A 15847-nucleotide genomic window follows, 5' to 3' on the forward strand; every position below is an offset into this window, starting at 1 on the left:
GTAGGGAAATAGATACCTCTACAAAAACAATACCTGACCCGTGGTGATAAATAACAGTGCCCAGGGTTTTCTGCTGTTTAGTAATGTGAGATGTCATTTTTCTGCAGAAACTCCAGCAAATCTCAACAAGAGCTCCTGCTAGATCTGATGTGGTCTATATGGCCAGAACTCCCAGCTTATGGCCGTAAGGCTGCCCAGTTTGTGGACCTACTAGGATATTTTTCCTTGAAAACGCCTCAGACGGACAAGAAGGTATTTAACCCTCTTCTTCTTGAGTTAGGGACATTATGGCCACATCAGGGACAATATATGAAATCTCTTAAATAAATCTAGTTTTGCATTTCTTGTTAAGTGCTCATAATATGTATATCGTGTAGCTAATATACACTGACAGATAAACGCAACATGAATTTGTTATAGTCAAAAGAAGCCAGTCAAGTAGAAGACAATGCACTCATTCAAGTTTCTTAGGAAAAAAAGTGCTTCTCGTTTTGCTGGTGACCCAGGTTACATACTAGAAAAGGTTTCGGTAATTAGATGACCACTTGATGGCTTCTCCATTTGGATTTTCTTCCTTTAGAAGGTCAGAAAAGGTGACCTGAGGCTGAGACTGTGGGAACTTCTGCAGGAGAGAAAATCCCTGCGATGACTAGGAGTCAGACCCACTCTGAATGATTCTGAATCGGAACCACAGTCTGGTACTACTGGGGCAATCCCCAGCTAGGAAAGAGGACAGAAGTCTTTTCCAGTAAGACTTTTCCTGGGGCCTTAACTACTTTTCTTCACTGAATTCTTTTTTAGTTGAAGGAGTATTCACAGAAAGCTGTGGAGATTCTGCGGACTCAAAACCATATTCTTACCAACCATCCCAACTCCAACATTTATAAGTGAGCTTCGTTTTGCCTTTCGTCTGTTTGAATTCAGTCAGCATGTTGGGTAGCTCGTGGATGTTGACAGGCTCTCACGTGTGAACTGTTAAGCCCTTCAGAGAACAGTGAACCCGCCTGTTTGATCTTTGAATCTCTCCCGTGTAGTCCAGGGCCTTGCACACAGAAGATATTCAAAATGCAATTCTGAATTTAAGGTTTGCTATGCAGTAATAGAAGGAGGTCTCTGGTTTCAAGGGTTTAAGTCTAAGTAAAATAAAACACATTTATAGAAATCGTCTACCTTGAAACTTTTTTTTTTAAAGAGGATGTTGGGGGGACCAGCAGTTAGCGTAATGGCTATGTCGTTGGACTCCCATGTAGTCGACCGCAGTTTGCGTCCCTGACCCGGTGGCTTAAAGTCATGCCGGGCATGTGTGCGTGTGTGCCCAAAAGGAGAATGGAGGAGAAGGGATTGCAGCGTGGCTATTCCCCTGGGGGGTGATTTCTCGCTTTCTGTCTCTCTGTCTCTGTCTGGCGAGTGTATGCGCCCTATAGCAAAAACCTCTAAAAAAAAATAGAGGATGTTGGGGACCAGCCACAGTGGAGCAGGGGTAGCACACCCCTCAGGTACTAGTTACGTATGGTGGAAGTTCATGGTTCGGTTCTGGAGACTCTGGGCCTGTTACCCTGTGGTCCTGTTGGCTGGGAAGGCTAAGGATGGGAGTGCTTGTCTCATTCTGTGCCCCTCTCTCATGAGAGAATAAATTTCCCCAAAGAAGGGAGAGAGGGGACATTGGTTGAATTGACAGTTTATTGTTTCCCTAGCATATTAGGGACTATTCCTTATTTTCCTGTTTTAACTTTATTGAGGTATAATTTACATACCACAGAATTTACCTATTTTAAATATACAACTCAATAATTTTTATGTCATTTTTCTGCAGAAACTCCAGCAAATCTCAACAAGAGCTCCTGCTAGATCTGATGTGGTCTATATGGCCAGAACTCCCAGCTTATGGCCGTAAGGCTGCCCAGTTTGTGGACCTACTAGGATATTTTTCCTTGAAAACGCCTCAGACGGACAAGAAGGTATTTAACCCTCTTCTTCTTGAGTTAGGGACATTATGGCCACATCAGGGACAATATATGAAATCTCTTAAATAAATCTAGTTTTGCATTTCTTGTTAAGTGCTCATAATATGTATATCGTGTAGCTAATATACACTGACAGATAAACGCAACATGAATTTGTTATAGTCAAAAGAAGCCAGTCAAGTAGAAGACAATGCACTCATTCAAGTTTCTTAGGAAAAAAAGTGCTTCTCGTTTTGCTGGTGACCCAGGTTACATACTAGAAAAGGTTTCGGTAATTAGATGACCACTTGATGGCTTCTCCATTTGGATTTTCTTCCTTTAGAAGGTCAGAAAAGGTGACCTGAGGCTGAGACTGTGGGAACTTCTGCAGGAGAGAAAATCCCTGCGATGACTAGGAGTCAGACCCACTCTGAATGATTCTGAATCGGAACCACAGTCTGGTACTACTGGGGCAATCCCCAGCTAGGAAAGAGGACAGAAGTCTTTTCCAGTAAGACTTTTCCTGGGGCCTTAACTACTTTTCTTCACTGAATTCTTTTTTAGTTGAAGGAGTATTCACAGAAAGCTGTGGAGATTCTGCGGACTCAAAACCATATTCTTACCAACCATCCCAACTCCAACATTTATAAGTGAGCTTCGTTTTGCCTTTCGTCTGTTTGAATTCAGTCAGCATGTTGGGTAGCTCGTGGATGTTGACAGGCTCTCACGTGTGAACTGTTAAGCCCTTCAGAGAACAGTGAACCCGCCTGTTTGATCTTTGAATCTCTCCCGTGTAGTCCAGGGCCTTGCACACAGAAGATATTCAAAATGCAATTCTGAATTTAAGGTTTGCTATGCAGTAATAGAAGGAGGTCTCTGGTTTCAAGGGTTTAAGTCTAAGTAAAATAAAACACATTTATAGAAATCGTCTACCTTGAAACTTTTTTTTTTAAAGAGGATGTTGGGGGGACCAGCAGTTAGCGTAATGGCTATGTCGTTGGACTCCCATGTAGTCGACCGCAGTTTGCGTCCCTGACCCGGTGGCTTAAAGTCATGCCGGGCATGTGTGCGTGTGTGCCCAAAAGGAGAATGGAGGAGAAGGGATTGCAGCGTGGCTATTCCCCTGGGGGGTGATTTCTCGCTTTCTGTCTCTCTGTCTCTGTCTGGCGAGTGTATGCGCCCTATAGCAAAAACCTCTAAAAAAAAATAGAGGATGTTGGGGACCAGCCACAGTGGAGCAGGGGTAGCACACCCCTCAGGTACTAGTTACGTATGGTGGAAGTTCATGGTTCGGTTCTGGAGACTCTGGGCCTGTTACCCTGTGGTCCTGTTGGCTGGGAAGGCTAAGGAGAAGATCATGGCATGGGACCCTGTTGGGAGTGCCTGTCTCATTCTGTGCCCCTCTCTCATGAGAGAATAAATTTCCCCAAAGAAGGGAGAGAGGGGACATTGGTTGAATTGACAGTTTATTGTTTCCCTAGCATATTAGGGACTATTCCTTATTTTCCTGTTTTAACTTTATTGAGGTATAATTTACATACCACAGAATTTACCTATTTTAAATATACAACTCAATAATTTTTTTTTTCTTAGTAAATGTAATTGTGACTCTTTTGAGTCAAATTTTAATGTATTTTAGGATTACACTGAAGGACAGTGTTACCTGAAATAAATAATTAAGGTCAATTAGTTGAAATGTCTTTCCCATGACTTTGTTGTTTTTTGCTCTTGTTTTTTGCCGGAGGGAGGAGGCGTTCTCCAGAAAGAGAGAAGGGAGATGGGACAGGGAGAGAAGGCACTCCTCAGTGGGGCGTGGTCACATTGCAGCAATGCTTTTTCCTCTCCGTCTCCTTGTTAGGATTTGAGGCATGTAAGCGTACATACCGAGAGTGTTTTTCAAGCCACCAGGGCCATGCTTTGAACTGTGGTTGGACACGTGGGATCTGGCTCATAGGGCTCAATTATTGTACTACAGGGATGGTCCTGTTTATTTTTTTTAATTCATGATAGAATCGCACACACGCATGCACGCACACAGAGACAAAGCCAAAGACAGGAGAGAGCAGCATCTGCCATAGGGCTTGGTTATGCTGTGATCTCCTTGTGCCAGTGCTCCAGCCTGAGGGTCCTGGATGTGCATATGTGCCCGGCTTGTTTTTAGTCTGACCAGGCCATATACTCAAGCCATGTAGCATGTGGCTGCCAGACTGTAGTCTGGCACATCACCGCCTGTGCCTCAGAGGCCGCACTCCTGTGACTTCTAAACCCTTATAGACCTTCTTACATTTACTTGTGTCATCACTTGGATGGGGCTTGTTTTGGGAGCTATTGAGCTATGGTTTTGTCACTGCTGCTTTGTGAAGTTCAGTGTTTCCAAAAATGAAAATTTCTTTACACTGAGACTTGTTTCTCTCAGCACCTTGTCTGGCTTGGTGGAGTTTGATGGCTATTACCTGGAGAGTGACCCCTGCCTGGTGTGCAATAATCCAGAAGTGCCGTTCTGTGTAAGTAGCATCCAGCTTGGGTAGTCCTCACAGGACCCAGGGCTTACAGGCCCACGGAGTTTCTCATCTCCAGAGGGGGTCGTTATCACACAGATGCTCCTCGCCTAGTGGTGGTCACCCCTAGTGTGGATCCTTATCTTCTGCGTTCGGTACCTTGAATAGAAACTTCATCCATGAAAGAAGGCTGGATTATGTTGATGAGTTTTGAAGAAGGTGGTGTGAGTTTGCCTTGAGCTAATTCCATGCTTTTGTGTATTCCCACATTTAGTATATCAAACTGTCTTCCATTAAAGTGGACACAAGGTACACCACCACCCAGCAGGTTGTGAAGCTTATCGGCAGCCACACCATCAGCAAAGTGACAGTGAAAATTGGGGATCTGAAACGGACAAAGATGGTGCGGACCATCAACCTGTATTACAACAACAGAACTGTGCAGGCCATCGTGGAATTGAAGAACAAGTACGGGCTGCTCAGACTCGGGGAGGGAAGTGGGTTTGTAAGGCTCAGTGCTGGCTATGGGCTTCTCTTCCTGGAGCCGGTAAAGCGGCACGTCCCTAACTGCCTAGTACACCCTCGTAGCAATTTGTTCATGGCTGGGGAACACAAGTGAAGCACTAGTTCTTAAGGATGTTAAAATATTTTTCAAAGTTAGTTCAGCAGAGCCCTTGGGGTCTGTGGAAGCTCCTCAACAGCCTCCCTAGAGGAAGCGAGGCCAGAGGGCCTCCAGGCTTCTCATGCCTGTTTTAACTAGAGCCATCCTGTTCTTACAATAATTTATATTGGGAATGAGTTGTCATGTCTTAGAGTGAGTCAGCCTTGCCCTAGCTCATAGAGCAGGTGTGTTTCTTAAGAAACTTCTCCAGCACACCATTTGGAATGGTGCCTTCCCTCTGCACCTGCTGACATTGGGGCTTCCCAGGCCACGTCTCCTAGGGTCTGGATCAGACCCTGGCCGGGATGGGCTAGAAGAGGCAGCAGCGTGGCTTACAGTGTTGGCTTTCTCAGAGATAGTTGGCGTCTCGGGTACTGCTGTCAGACTGAGAATGTAGGTCGATGCTGCTTGAATTAAGACTCACGATACTGTTGCACACACAGAATAGAAGTATGGCTGTTATTCCAAGAGACTCCACATCAACAGCCAGCCAGGAGCTCTGCCTAGAGGAAGCTTTCCCTCCTTCCTTTGAAAAGTGGAGTTAACACTGATGACTGGAAAGTATTAGGTCATCGGGAAAGTCATGATGTATTTTTCTATGAAAAAAGTGCACGAGGCTTTCCCGGCGACCCAGTAGAAGCTGCCTGTAGGATGAACCATTGCTCTCTGGAGGAGGGTTACTTGATTTTTTTATCGCTTTGAGTAGTATAGCTCATGGTAGACCAACCTCTACTTCCTAGCTCTGTGACATTGGGCAAGTTACTTCATCTTAGTTTCTATAACTGTGAAATGGAGAACAGTGCCTGCTCTCAGGTGTTAAACTTTAGATTAACAAGTTAATGTATGTATTGTGCAGTGCTGAGAACAGAACCTAGCACATAATAATAGCTCTGACCGTATTAGTGTAATCATCACTCAATGATTGCATGCCTTTTCTCTCTATGACCTTACTGAACACTTGGCCCAGACCCTGGTTTGTCCCTTTGCCTTCGCGAGCAGCCCACTTTCTCCTTCCCACATCGTTGTAGTGGGAACTTGGTGGCAGTCAGCATCACAGTGACTCAGGCCGTGGGCTTACCGTGGCGTACTTGGGGAGCAGCGTCTTCTCTTGATTTGCACTTGTGTTGTTTTCTGGCATCTCAGAATTTATATATGTGAAACACCGTAAGGCACTTGTATATTCTCTCTGCTTTTTTATAGCGCTCACTGACAGATTTTTAAAAATTCGCTTACTGATATTATTCGCCAGGTTTCTTTTAGCATAACTACTCGATTGCTGTAGAAGAGTACATGGGGCAGTCTTCTCTTCATCTCTTCAGACCCTCATCACTGAGGGTCAAATGAGAGGATCTCAGACCTCTTGTCTCCCCTAGGCCGGCTCGCTGGCATAAAGCCAAGAAGGTTCAGCTGACCCCTGGGCAGACAGAAGTGAAGATCGACCTGCCGTTGCCTATTGTGGCCTCCAACCTGATGATCGAGTTTGCAGACTTCTATGAAAACTACCAGGCCTCCACAGAGACCCTGCAGTGCCCACGCTGCAGTGCCTCCGTCCCTGCCAACCCAGGGGTCTGTGGCAACTGCGGAGAAAATGTATACCAGTGCCACAAGTGCAGGTAGGCCGGTGCTTGCTCCTGGGCAGGGCCTTGCGTGTTTCTTGTATTTTTCTCTAACAGTCGGAGGGTGCGTGATTTCAGTGTCTAGCCCCTCACATTTTAGAGTATTATAGGTGAGGGTAGTAGAAGGCTCCAAGATGGGGACGGAAGGTGGAAGAGTGTCGTATGCGTGTGTTTGCGTTTGCCCATTCTGTGGCAGGAGGGAGGTTCCCAAGTTTCGTTTGGGTCTTCCTTTCTTGCTCCCTTATGCTTAAGTTATTCTCACCTATTAGTAACCGGTGCTTCAGTTGGCCTCGTAACAGTTTCAGAACATGGCTGCAGCATAGTCCATCCCTTCAGCCCTTCCCACCCACCAGGCCTCTGCAGCCGTATTGACCCAAACACTTTGGTTCTTCAGATCCATCAACTATGATGAAAAGGACCCCTTCCTCTGCAATGCCTGTGGCTTCTGTAAATATGCTCGTTTTGACTTCATGCTTTATGCTAAGCCTTGCTGTGCAGTGGATCCCATTGAGAATGAAGAAGACCGGAAGAAGGTGAGGCTAGACCCAGCCCAGCCTCAGGGCAGTGGCCTTGACCTCAGCTTGGGCAGAGGGGGTGCAGTGTAGTTTGCCTCTCCCAGCACAGATCATTCTCTACTCACCTCTGCTCAGTGTCAAGGCTCAGCTTCTGGGTGGGAGAAAATAACAATACAGTTATTGAAATGCATGTTGTATCAGATTTAGGATAAGTGTTGGTTGGTAATGAAACTTGAGTATCTCGAGGCATAAGCAACTTCGGATTTGGAAATGTGGACATCGAATGAGTTGCCCTATGTTTGTTCCACAGACTGCTTCATAGTGAGGATGTTGGCCTTCTCTCAGTTTGAAATTACAGGGGTTAGTGCCCAGCCAGTATAACCTGATAGGTCTGTACATTAAAGGGAATTAAAAATATATATTCGTTGTATATTAAAAATAATATACCTACCTCGTAGGATGATTGTGAAGAAGAGAGATAATATATAAAACACAGTACTTGACCTATAGGCAATGCTTCCGTAAGTGTTAGCAGTTGGGATTACTCAGGGAAAGTCATTATGTTAAAAAGCCTTCACACTGGTCCCTGTCTTTCTTGCCTAGGCTGTTTCTAACATTAATACACTTCTGGACAAAGCCGATCGAGTGTACCATCAGCTGATGGGACATCGGCCACAGCTGGAGAACCTGCTTTGCAAAGTGAACGAGGCAGCTCCAGAAAAGCCACAGGTAATCCCAAGCTAGACTAGGGTTTAGAGAGGGCTTTGGGTCACGTTCAGAAGATTGTCCCTACCTAGGGGAGATTATCGTAGGGTCGAAGTCTAACAGCTTGTCTCTCGGGATTGTAGGATGATTCAGGAACGGCAGGGGGCATCAGCTCTACTTCAGCCAGTGTGAATCGGTACATCCTACAGTTGGCTCAGGAGTACTGTGGAGACTGCAAGAACTCTTTTGACGAACTTTCTAAGATCATCCAGGTAGAGAAATGGGAAGTTTTTAAGCGTGTTTTGTCGGAGCGTCACCAGCATTGTTTTCAGAGCAGTCCTGTCTCTCATCCAGCAGTTCAGTTATTTCCATTACACTTGCCAACCGAACAGCAGTTACCTCTCCCACGGGTGCTGGCTTCTGGTGCTCGTCAGAGAGCTGAGTTCATGTTAGAAACGGAGAGTAACAGACCGGAGGCGGGCAGAGATCTGTTTTTCTTGACCACTAACAGCCCATCTTTTAGTAGAAAAGTTAGGCGCTAAGATTCTTCTTCTGATGTGCCATGTTTGTAGGCTAAGAACGTAAGGACACAGCAGCCCGCCGTTGACCAGGAGAGGAGAGCGTGGTTTCTCCCCCACCCCCATGGCTGGCGTGCTCTCCCTGCTACATGCGCATGAGTTTCTGTCCTTTGTTCTTTAAGAGACAGTGTCACATGGAAGTTAAGAGCATGAGGCTGTGATCAGAGTTTGAGTTCTGACTGCCACTGTCACTGGTCACTTCGACTCCTTTAAGGTTCAGTTCCCCCTGCTGTAAACTGGGGTAAAATATCTTAACTATAGGGTAATAGAATGCATGTAAAGCTTTTTTCATTAAAGCAAAACTTCCTCTTTCTCATTTTAATTGCTAATTTCTTTTATTTTTTTTATTCTTAGAAAGTCTTTGCTTCACGCAAAGAGTTGTTAGAATATGACCTGCAGCAAAGGGAAGCAGCCACCAAATCCTCCCGGACCTCGGTGCAGCCCACATTTACCGCCAGCCAGTACCGTGCCTTGTCCGTCCTAGGCTGTGGCCACACCTCCTCCACCAAGTGCTACGGCTGCGCGTCAGCGGTCACGGAGCATTGTATCACTCTACTCCGGGCCCTGGCCACCAACCCGGCCCTCAGGCACATCCTCGTCTCCCAGGGCCTCATCCGGGAGCTCTTCGACTATAATCTTCGCCGAGGGGCTGCAACCATGCGGGAGGAGGTCCGCCAGCTCATGTGCCTCCTGACTCGGTGAGAGCCTGCACCGTGATCATGGGCTAGTAATTCCCCTTAGCACTGGGGTTGGAGGCAGCGGCAATGCCGGGAGCACTGGGGGGGGTGCCAAGAATTGTGTTTCTGACTGCTAAATAGGTTGGGTAGCTTGTAACAGGAAGTGGGAGGACACTCAGGGTGGAGGTGCGTCAACCCGGCAGTGTTTGAAACCAGCCTGTACTTGCCTTATGCTGACTTGATTACCTGGAGGTGTCCTGAGGAAGCACTCAGTCCTAGTGAGAGAGGTCACCAGGAGTAACTGGGCACTTGGACTCGAGAGAAGCACACAAATGAAGACAGTGGAGCAGGGGGCCTCGGGATGAAGAGTTGGATTCTAGGCTGGAGAGACCCAGGCTCAGCATCCCGTGCTTTGTGCTGCGTGTCTTGGACACAATACTTAACTTCTCTGAGATTGCAGTTTCCTCATCAGAAACATGCTGACAAGTCAGTACCTTAACGGCTTGTGGCGAGGTGGATGAAATGACTCAGCAAGTAAGAAGCTGTATTTGTTGAATACTTAGTATATTCCAGATACTGCATCTAGATCTTCACAAGTTACTGGATTATTTACTGTGTGTGTGGCACACATGTTAGAGCACGTTAGGTGCTTGGTAGGTGTAACTTGCTCTGTTATTTATTCAGTCGTTTAACAAGTGTTTATTGAGCATCTGTCGAATGCCAGGCTCTGATCTAGGCCCTGGGGAAATAGTGGTAAGTGAAGTCCCTGCCTCATGCAGTCTCTAGAAAGGGAGGACTACAATAAACAAATACTTAACATAATATAATGTCAGGAAATAAGATTGTGAGGAAAAATAAAGCAGCGATGATGACCTTGATTGTAGGAAGGCTTGCTGTTTTGGATAAGGTGGCCAGAGACCTCTCTGGGGGAGTGGTGCTTGAGCAAACGCCTGTGCGCAGGAAGGGAGTGAGCCAAGCCCGTATCTCTGGCCGTGGCCGTGTGCACAGATGTGGCAGTAGAGCAGCTGAGAGGCAGGTGTGCCAGGGTGCTGGGAAGAGGCCGGAGGCCTGTGGAGCCCGACAGGAGCAGGCAGTGCGGAGACAAAGGGGAAGAGTGGGTCAGAGGTTGCGAGGGGCCAGCTCGTATGGGGCCGTGTAGACCATCTAGGACTTTGGGTTTTACTCAGAGTACATTGAGGAAAGAATGATGTAATACAGTGTGTGTTTTTGCTATTTTTAGAAGAGACATTTCACAAAGGGGCATAGGTAGAAATCTGGATGCCTGTGGGCAGTGACGTGGAGGCCATCAGGGAAGTGTGAGAGTGGTGACCCACACAGAGAGTGGGCTCCTGGGTTTTGGAGATGGACAGACTTGAGGTCTCTGCAGCCAGGGATAAGGATGTCCTGTGTTGGGGCTGGTCTTCCTTCAGTTGGCGTCTTTTCCCAGGAAAAGCAGCTGTGACATGTCCTTTTTTTTTTTAAAGAGGTTTTTGCTATAGGGCGCGTGCGCTCGCCGGACAGACAGAGAGAGACATAGAGACAGAAAGCGCGAAATCACCCCCCAGGGAGGATGGTCACGCTGCAATCCCTTCTCCTCCATTCTCCTCCTGGGATCTTGGGCATGCACACACACGCGCCCGGCGTGAGTTTTAAGCCACCGGGTCCGGGATGTGAACATGGTTGACTACGTGGGAGTCCATTGACAAAGCCATTACGCTAACTGCTGGTTCCCTGACATGTCCTTTTTGACCATAGACTGGGGCTTTGTGTGGCTTAAGCTATACTCTTGTCCCTGGAAGGAAGGAGAAAATTCTGGTCTGGTAGCCTTAGACATTGACTTCATTTTCTCTAGGCTCCTTCAGGTAAAAGGAGGGTGGCAATCCACTCTGAATAACAAGACTCCATCTCTTTGCCTCCCCAGAGACAATCCAGAAGCCACCCAGCAAATGAACGACCTGATTATCGGCAAGGTCTCCACAGCCCTGAAGGGCCACTGGGCCAATCCTGATCTGGTGAGCTGGGCTAGTGTCCTTGCGCTGTCCCCCAGCCCCCCGCCCCTTTCATGCTCTCTTGGCCCCTTCCGCCCAGTCTTTCTGTGGTGACTGAGAGGAAGGAGCAGCACACGTGCAGAGCCCACATCACACAGTGGTTTTCGCGCTTGTCTCCGACAGGGCCTCCTATGCCAGAAATGCTAGTTGTGAGCTCTTAGGTCGGAGCTGGGACCTAACCCTGGCCCTTGATGGCCCTCAGACCCTTCTCTCATGCTCCTCCTGCTGGTCTTCTAGGCGAGTAGTCTTCAGTACGAGATGCTGTTGCTGACAGATTCTATCTCCAAGGAGGACAGCTGCTGGGAGCTTCGGTTACGCTGTGGTGCGTTAGGGGACTTCACAGAGGAGAGGAGGGAGGCTCCGAGGTGCAGTCCTGGCACCAGAGCGGGCGGGGAACTTGGGCAGCCTCTACCAGGGCCGATGCTACATGCTTGTGACCATGATTCTGCCTTCTTGACCCCTCCCAGCCCTCAGTCTTTTCCTCATGGCTGTGAACATTAAGACTCCTGTGGTGGTTGAGAACATTACCCTCATGTGTCTGCGGATCCTGCAGAAGCTGATTAAGCCACCTGCCCCGACCAGCAAGAAGAACAAGGTATGTGGGCCAGGCACGGGAGACCAAAAGTGCCCACCCCACTGCCCTGCCTTTACTCAGGGTCTCTTCCTTACCTAGAACTTCCTGACCCAGAGGAGCACCAGTGCTGCCTCTGCCTGAGTTTAGTGGAGAGGGCCAGTGGTTTTTGAGAAGGACATTTAGTCAGGAGATGTGAAAACATGAAAGTGTAGAGCAAAGGGTTTGGCTGGGAAGGATCAGCTCATCCTCCATTCACATCAGGAGACTTGCTGCTCTCAGAAGCAGTTTTTCCTCCCTGCGCCTTGGCATGTGCAGTATTGTGTAGCTGTGGAAATCCTCAGCTCCCAAGTAGACTTCTCAAGTTCAAATCCCAGCTCTTCCACTTCCTAGTCTGGGAGAGTTACTTACATTCTTTGGCCTCCTCATCTGTAGAATGGATAGACATCTCCACCTTGAAATGTTGTGGAGAATGAATGACTCAATGAGCTCCTTGAGGCCAGAGACTGTCTTACACTTTTTATGTCTAGTACATTGTGTGGTATCTAGCACATAGTAGCTGGCTAGTGGTAAATCATTATGTAAGGATGAAAGCTAAGTTTTGACCCTAAAACTAGCTGAGCTATATAGCCTACAGCACATGTAGGTACCTGCCTCCTGCCTGCCCTGGATTGGCCCTTGAGTCATTCCAATTTCTGCTCTATCCTGAGGGCCTGTCCCTTGGTGGAGAACAGAGTCTTCATGGCAAGAAGGTTGCTTTCTATGCTAAGCACTGAGGGTTCTGGCAAAGTAAGCAGCTGATTGGGGAACCATTTAACTATTTCCCGTGTCCTGCTCAGCTCAGGTGGTTCTCAGAAAATAGCACCAGGGTACCTTCCTTCTTTTCTCTTTTTTTTGGAGAGATTTTTTTCCTATAGGGTAGGGTGCATGTGCTTGCTGGAGAGATGGAGAGACAGAAAAAAAGAAATTATGCCCTGGGGGATGGCCATGCCACAATCCATTGTCCTTCTGGGATTTTGGGCACGCACACACATGTGCCCGGCATGAGTTTAAGCAGCCAGGTCCGGGACTCAAACTATAGTCGACTATGTGGTTTCCTCATGGCTGTGAACATTAAGACTCCTGTGGTGGTTGAGAACATTACCCTCATGTGTCTGCGGATCCTGCAGAAGCTGATTAAGCCACCTGCCCCGACCAGCAAGAAGAACAAGGTATGTGGGCCAGGCACGGGAGACCAAAAGTGCCCACCCCACTGCCCTGCCTTTACTCAGGGTCTCTTCCTTACCTAGAACTTCCTGACCCAGAGGAGCACCAGTGCTGCCTCTGCCTGAGTTTAGTGGAGAGGGCCAGTGGTTTTTGAGAAGGACATTTAGTCAGGAGATGTGAAAACATGAAAGTGTAGAGCAAAGGGTTTGGCTGGGAAGGATCAGCTCATCCTCCATTCACATCAGGAGACTTGCTGCTCTCAGAAGCAGTTTTTCCTCCCTGCGCCTTGGCATGTGCAGTATTGTGTAGCTGTGGAAATCCTCAGCTCCCAAGTAGACTTCTCAAGTTCAAATCCCAGCTCTTCCACTTCCTAGTCTGGGAGAGTTACTTACATTCTTTGGCCTCCTCATCTGTAGAATGGATAGACATCTCCACCTTGAAATGTTGTGGAGAATGAATGACTCAATGAGCTCCTTGAGGCCAGAGACTGTCTTACACTTTTTATGTCTAGTACATTGTGTGGTATCTAGCACATAGTAGCTGGCTAGTGGTAAATCATTATGTAAGGATGAAAGCTAAGTTTTGACCCTAAAACTAGCTGAGCTATATAGCCTACAGCACATGTAGGTACCTGCCTCCTGCCTGCCCTGGATTGGCCCTTGAGTCATTCCAATTTCTGCTCTATCCTGAGGGCCTGTCCCTTGGTGGAGAACAGAGTCTTCATGGCAAGAAGGTTGCTTTCTATGCTAAGCACTGAGGGTTCTGGCAAAGTAAGCAGCTGATTGGGGAACCATTTAACTATTTCCCGTGTCCTGCTCAGCTCAGGTGGTTCTCAGAAAATAGCACCAGGGTACCTTCCTTCTTTTCTCTTTTTTTTGGAGAGATTTTTTTCCTATAGGGTAGGGTGCATGTGCTTGCTGGAGAGATGGAGAGACAGAAAAAAAGAAATTATGCCCTGGGGGATGGCCATGCCACAATCCATTGTCCTTCTGGGATTTTGGGCACGCACACACATGTGCCCGGCATGAGTTTAAGCAGCCAGGTCCGGGACTCAAACTATAGTCGACTATGTGGTAGTCCAGTGACGTAACCATTATGCCATCTCTTGGTCCCGTTTGTCCCTTCCTTTTACTGAAGGATCTTTTCCTCAGTAGAACTGATTCCCAGTATATATAAGCAGTCTTTGATTGGAAAGAGGAACCTCATCCCCACTTACTGTCATTTTTCCAGGGTGTGAAGCAAAGGGGATTTTCATAAAATTACCTATACCAGAGCTCTTGTTGATGTTCACATGCTGTTCAGGTTTGCCTTGGGAAAACAGCAGTTCTCAAACTTTGCTACAGACCCCTGGGTGTTCCCACAGCTTTCAGAGAATATGTGACTATCCCAAGATGCTGTTTTCACAGTGTCGTTTTACACTGTTGATGTTTCTGCTAGTGGTGCAGAATCCTCAGTGTTGGGTCAGACTGCTGTGACCTAGCAAGAAAGGTGGTGATCTGTCGGTTCTTCACTTGCATGAAATTTCATTCAAGATCATCCTCGATGGACGCAGCTGTGCTGGCAGGAGCAGCTAAACTGGGCTTTGGAGGCTAGGAGACCTTGGTTTAATTCCCAGTCCAACATAAAGACCAGGCATGGTGGCATGTATCACTATGGTCCCAGTGACTTGGGGAGGTTGAGGCAAAGGGATTGTGAGAGGCTGGGTTGAGGTTGGACTGGAACCACATGGGAGGCCTGTGTTGAATTTCTGGTCCAACCCAAAACCCAAGTGTGGTGGTGCACACCTGCAGTCCCAGTTAGGAGGCTGAGGCAGGAGGATGGAGATGTGGTAAGACCCGGTCTTTAAGAAAAGTAAATAAATAAAAGAATATTCTTGTAGAAGCTGTGCAAATTTTATTAAATATCAACTCTTGAATACAAATCTTTTTAACGCACAGTGTGACAAATGGGAAATACACAAAAAGCAAGTCTGCTGCTTTTCCTAGTTTCCTAAAACCCCAGTGTAACGGCTGCCCTGAGAGCACATGCACACGTGCTTGTGTGAGACGCAAGCCGAGGTGGCTGCTTTTCTCATGGAACCCCATTTGTGCCAAAGAACAAAGGGTAGAGAGCCTGCCACTTAAAGAAGAACTGAGGGAACCAGCAGTTAGCATAATGGCTATGTCGCTGGACTCCCACATAGTCGACTGTGGTTCACATCCTGGACCCGGTGGCTTAAAACTCATGCCGGGCGCGTGTGCGTGCATGCCCAAGATCCCGAGAGGAGAAGGGATTGTGGCGTGACCATCCCTCCTGGGGGGTGATTTCTCGCTTTCTGTCTCTATGTCTCTCTCTCTGTCTGGCGAGTGCACGCGCCCTATAGTGAAAACCTCTCCCAAAAAAAAAAAAAAAAAACTGACATCACTGCACGAACCAGTGTTTTCAAAGTGACCAATGCCTGTTAAAGCGTCATAGGTAAAAGTTCACTGTGACAGACTGCGTGGTTTCAGAGTCCACAGTCCAACTAATACTTAAAAATCTGTAATTTGTGAATTTTGGTGTCTTATCAAGAAAATCCAGTTTTGAAGAAGGTATTAATGGTATAAAAGGAATTAAAATTGTCTTCCCTTCTCCAGTCGCACATCTGTGTGAGGCCAGGTGTTTTTCAGTTACTTTAAGCAAAACAACGTATCATAGCAGTTCAAATGCAGAAGCAGATGGGAGAATCCAACGGCCTTTTTCTTTTTTTGGAGAGGTTTTTGCTATAAGGCATGTGCACTTGCCAGACCGACAGAGAGAGAGACAGAGAGATAGAAAGCCAGAAATCACCCCCCCCCCCCCCGGGGAGGG

The 15847-nt window shown here is 47.4% G+C and overlaps 1 protein-coding gene across 1 annotated transcript in view; it reads left to right on the plus strand.

Annotated features, from left to right (window-relative positions):
• The window catches only part of LOC114007248 (E3 ubiquitin-protein ligase UBR4-like), a gene marked incomplete at its 3' end in the record, with an annotated part of 55625 nt that overhangs the window by 2645 nt on the left and 37133 nt on the right, over nucleotides 1-15847 (plus strand). Inside the window, 12 exon segments of the mRNA XM_027770607.1 lie at nucleotides 108-252; nucleotides 802-887; nucleotides 4360-4447; nucleotides 4716-4909; nucleotides 6476-6715; nucleotides 7113-7251; nucleotides 7837-7962; nucleotides 8082-8210; nucleotides 8871-9214; nucleotides 11115-11205; nucleotides 11479-11563; nucleotides 11709-11836. Coding sequence (XP_027626408.1) covers nucleotides 108-252; nucleotides 802-887; nucleotides 4360-4447; nucleotides 4716-4909; nucleotides 6476-6715; nucleotides 7113-7251; nucleotides 7837-7962; nucleotides 8082-8210; nucleotides 8871-9214; nucleotides 11115-11205; nucleotides 11479-11563; nucleotides 11709-11836 — 1795 coding nt within the window.

This window comes from Tupaia chinensis, unplaced genomic scaffold, assembly GCF_000334495.1.
Source record: "Tupaia chinensis unplaced genomic scaffold, TupChi_1.0 Scaffold000146_1, whole genome shotgun sequence".
Taxonomy (NCBI): domain Eukaryota; kingdom Metazoa; phylum Chordata; class Mammalia; order Scandentia; family Tupaiidae; genus Tupaia; species Tupaia belangeri.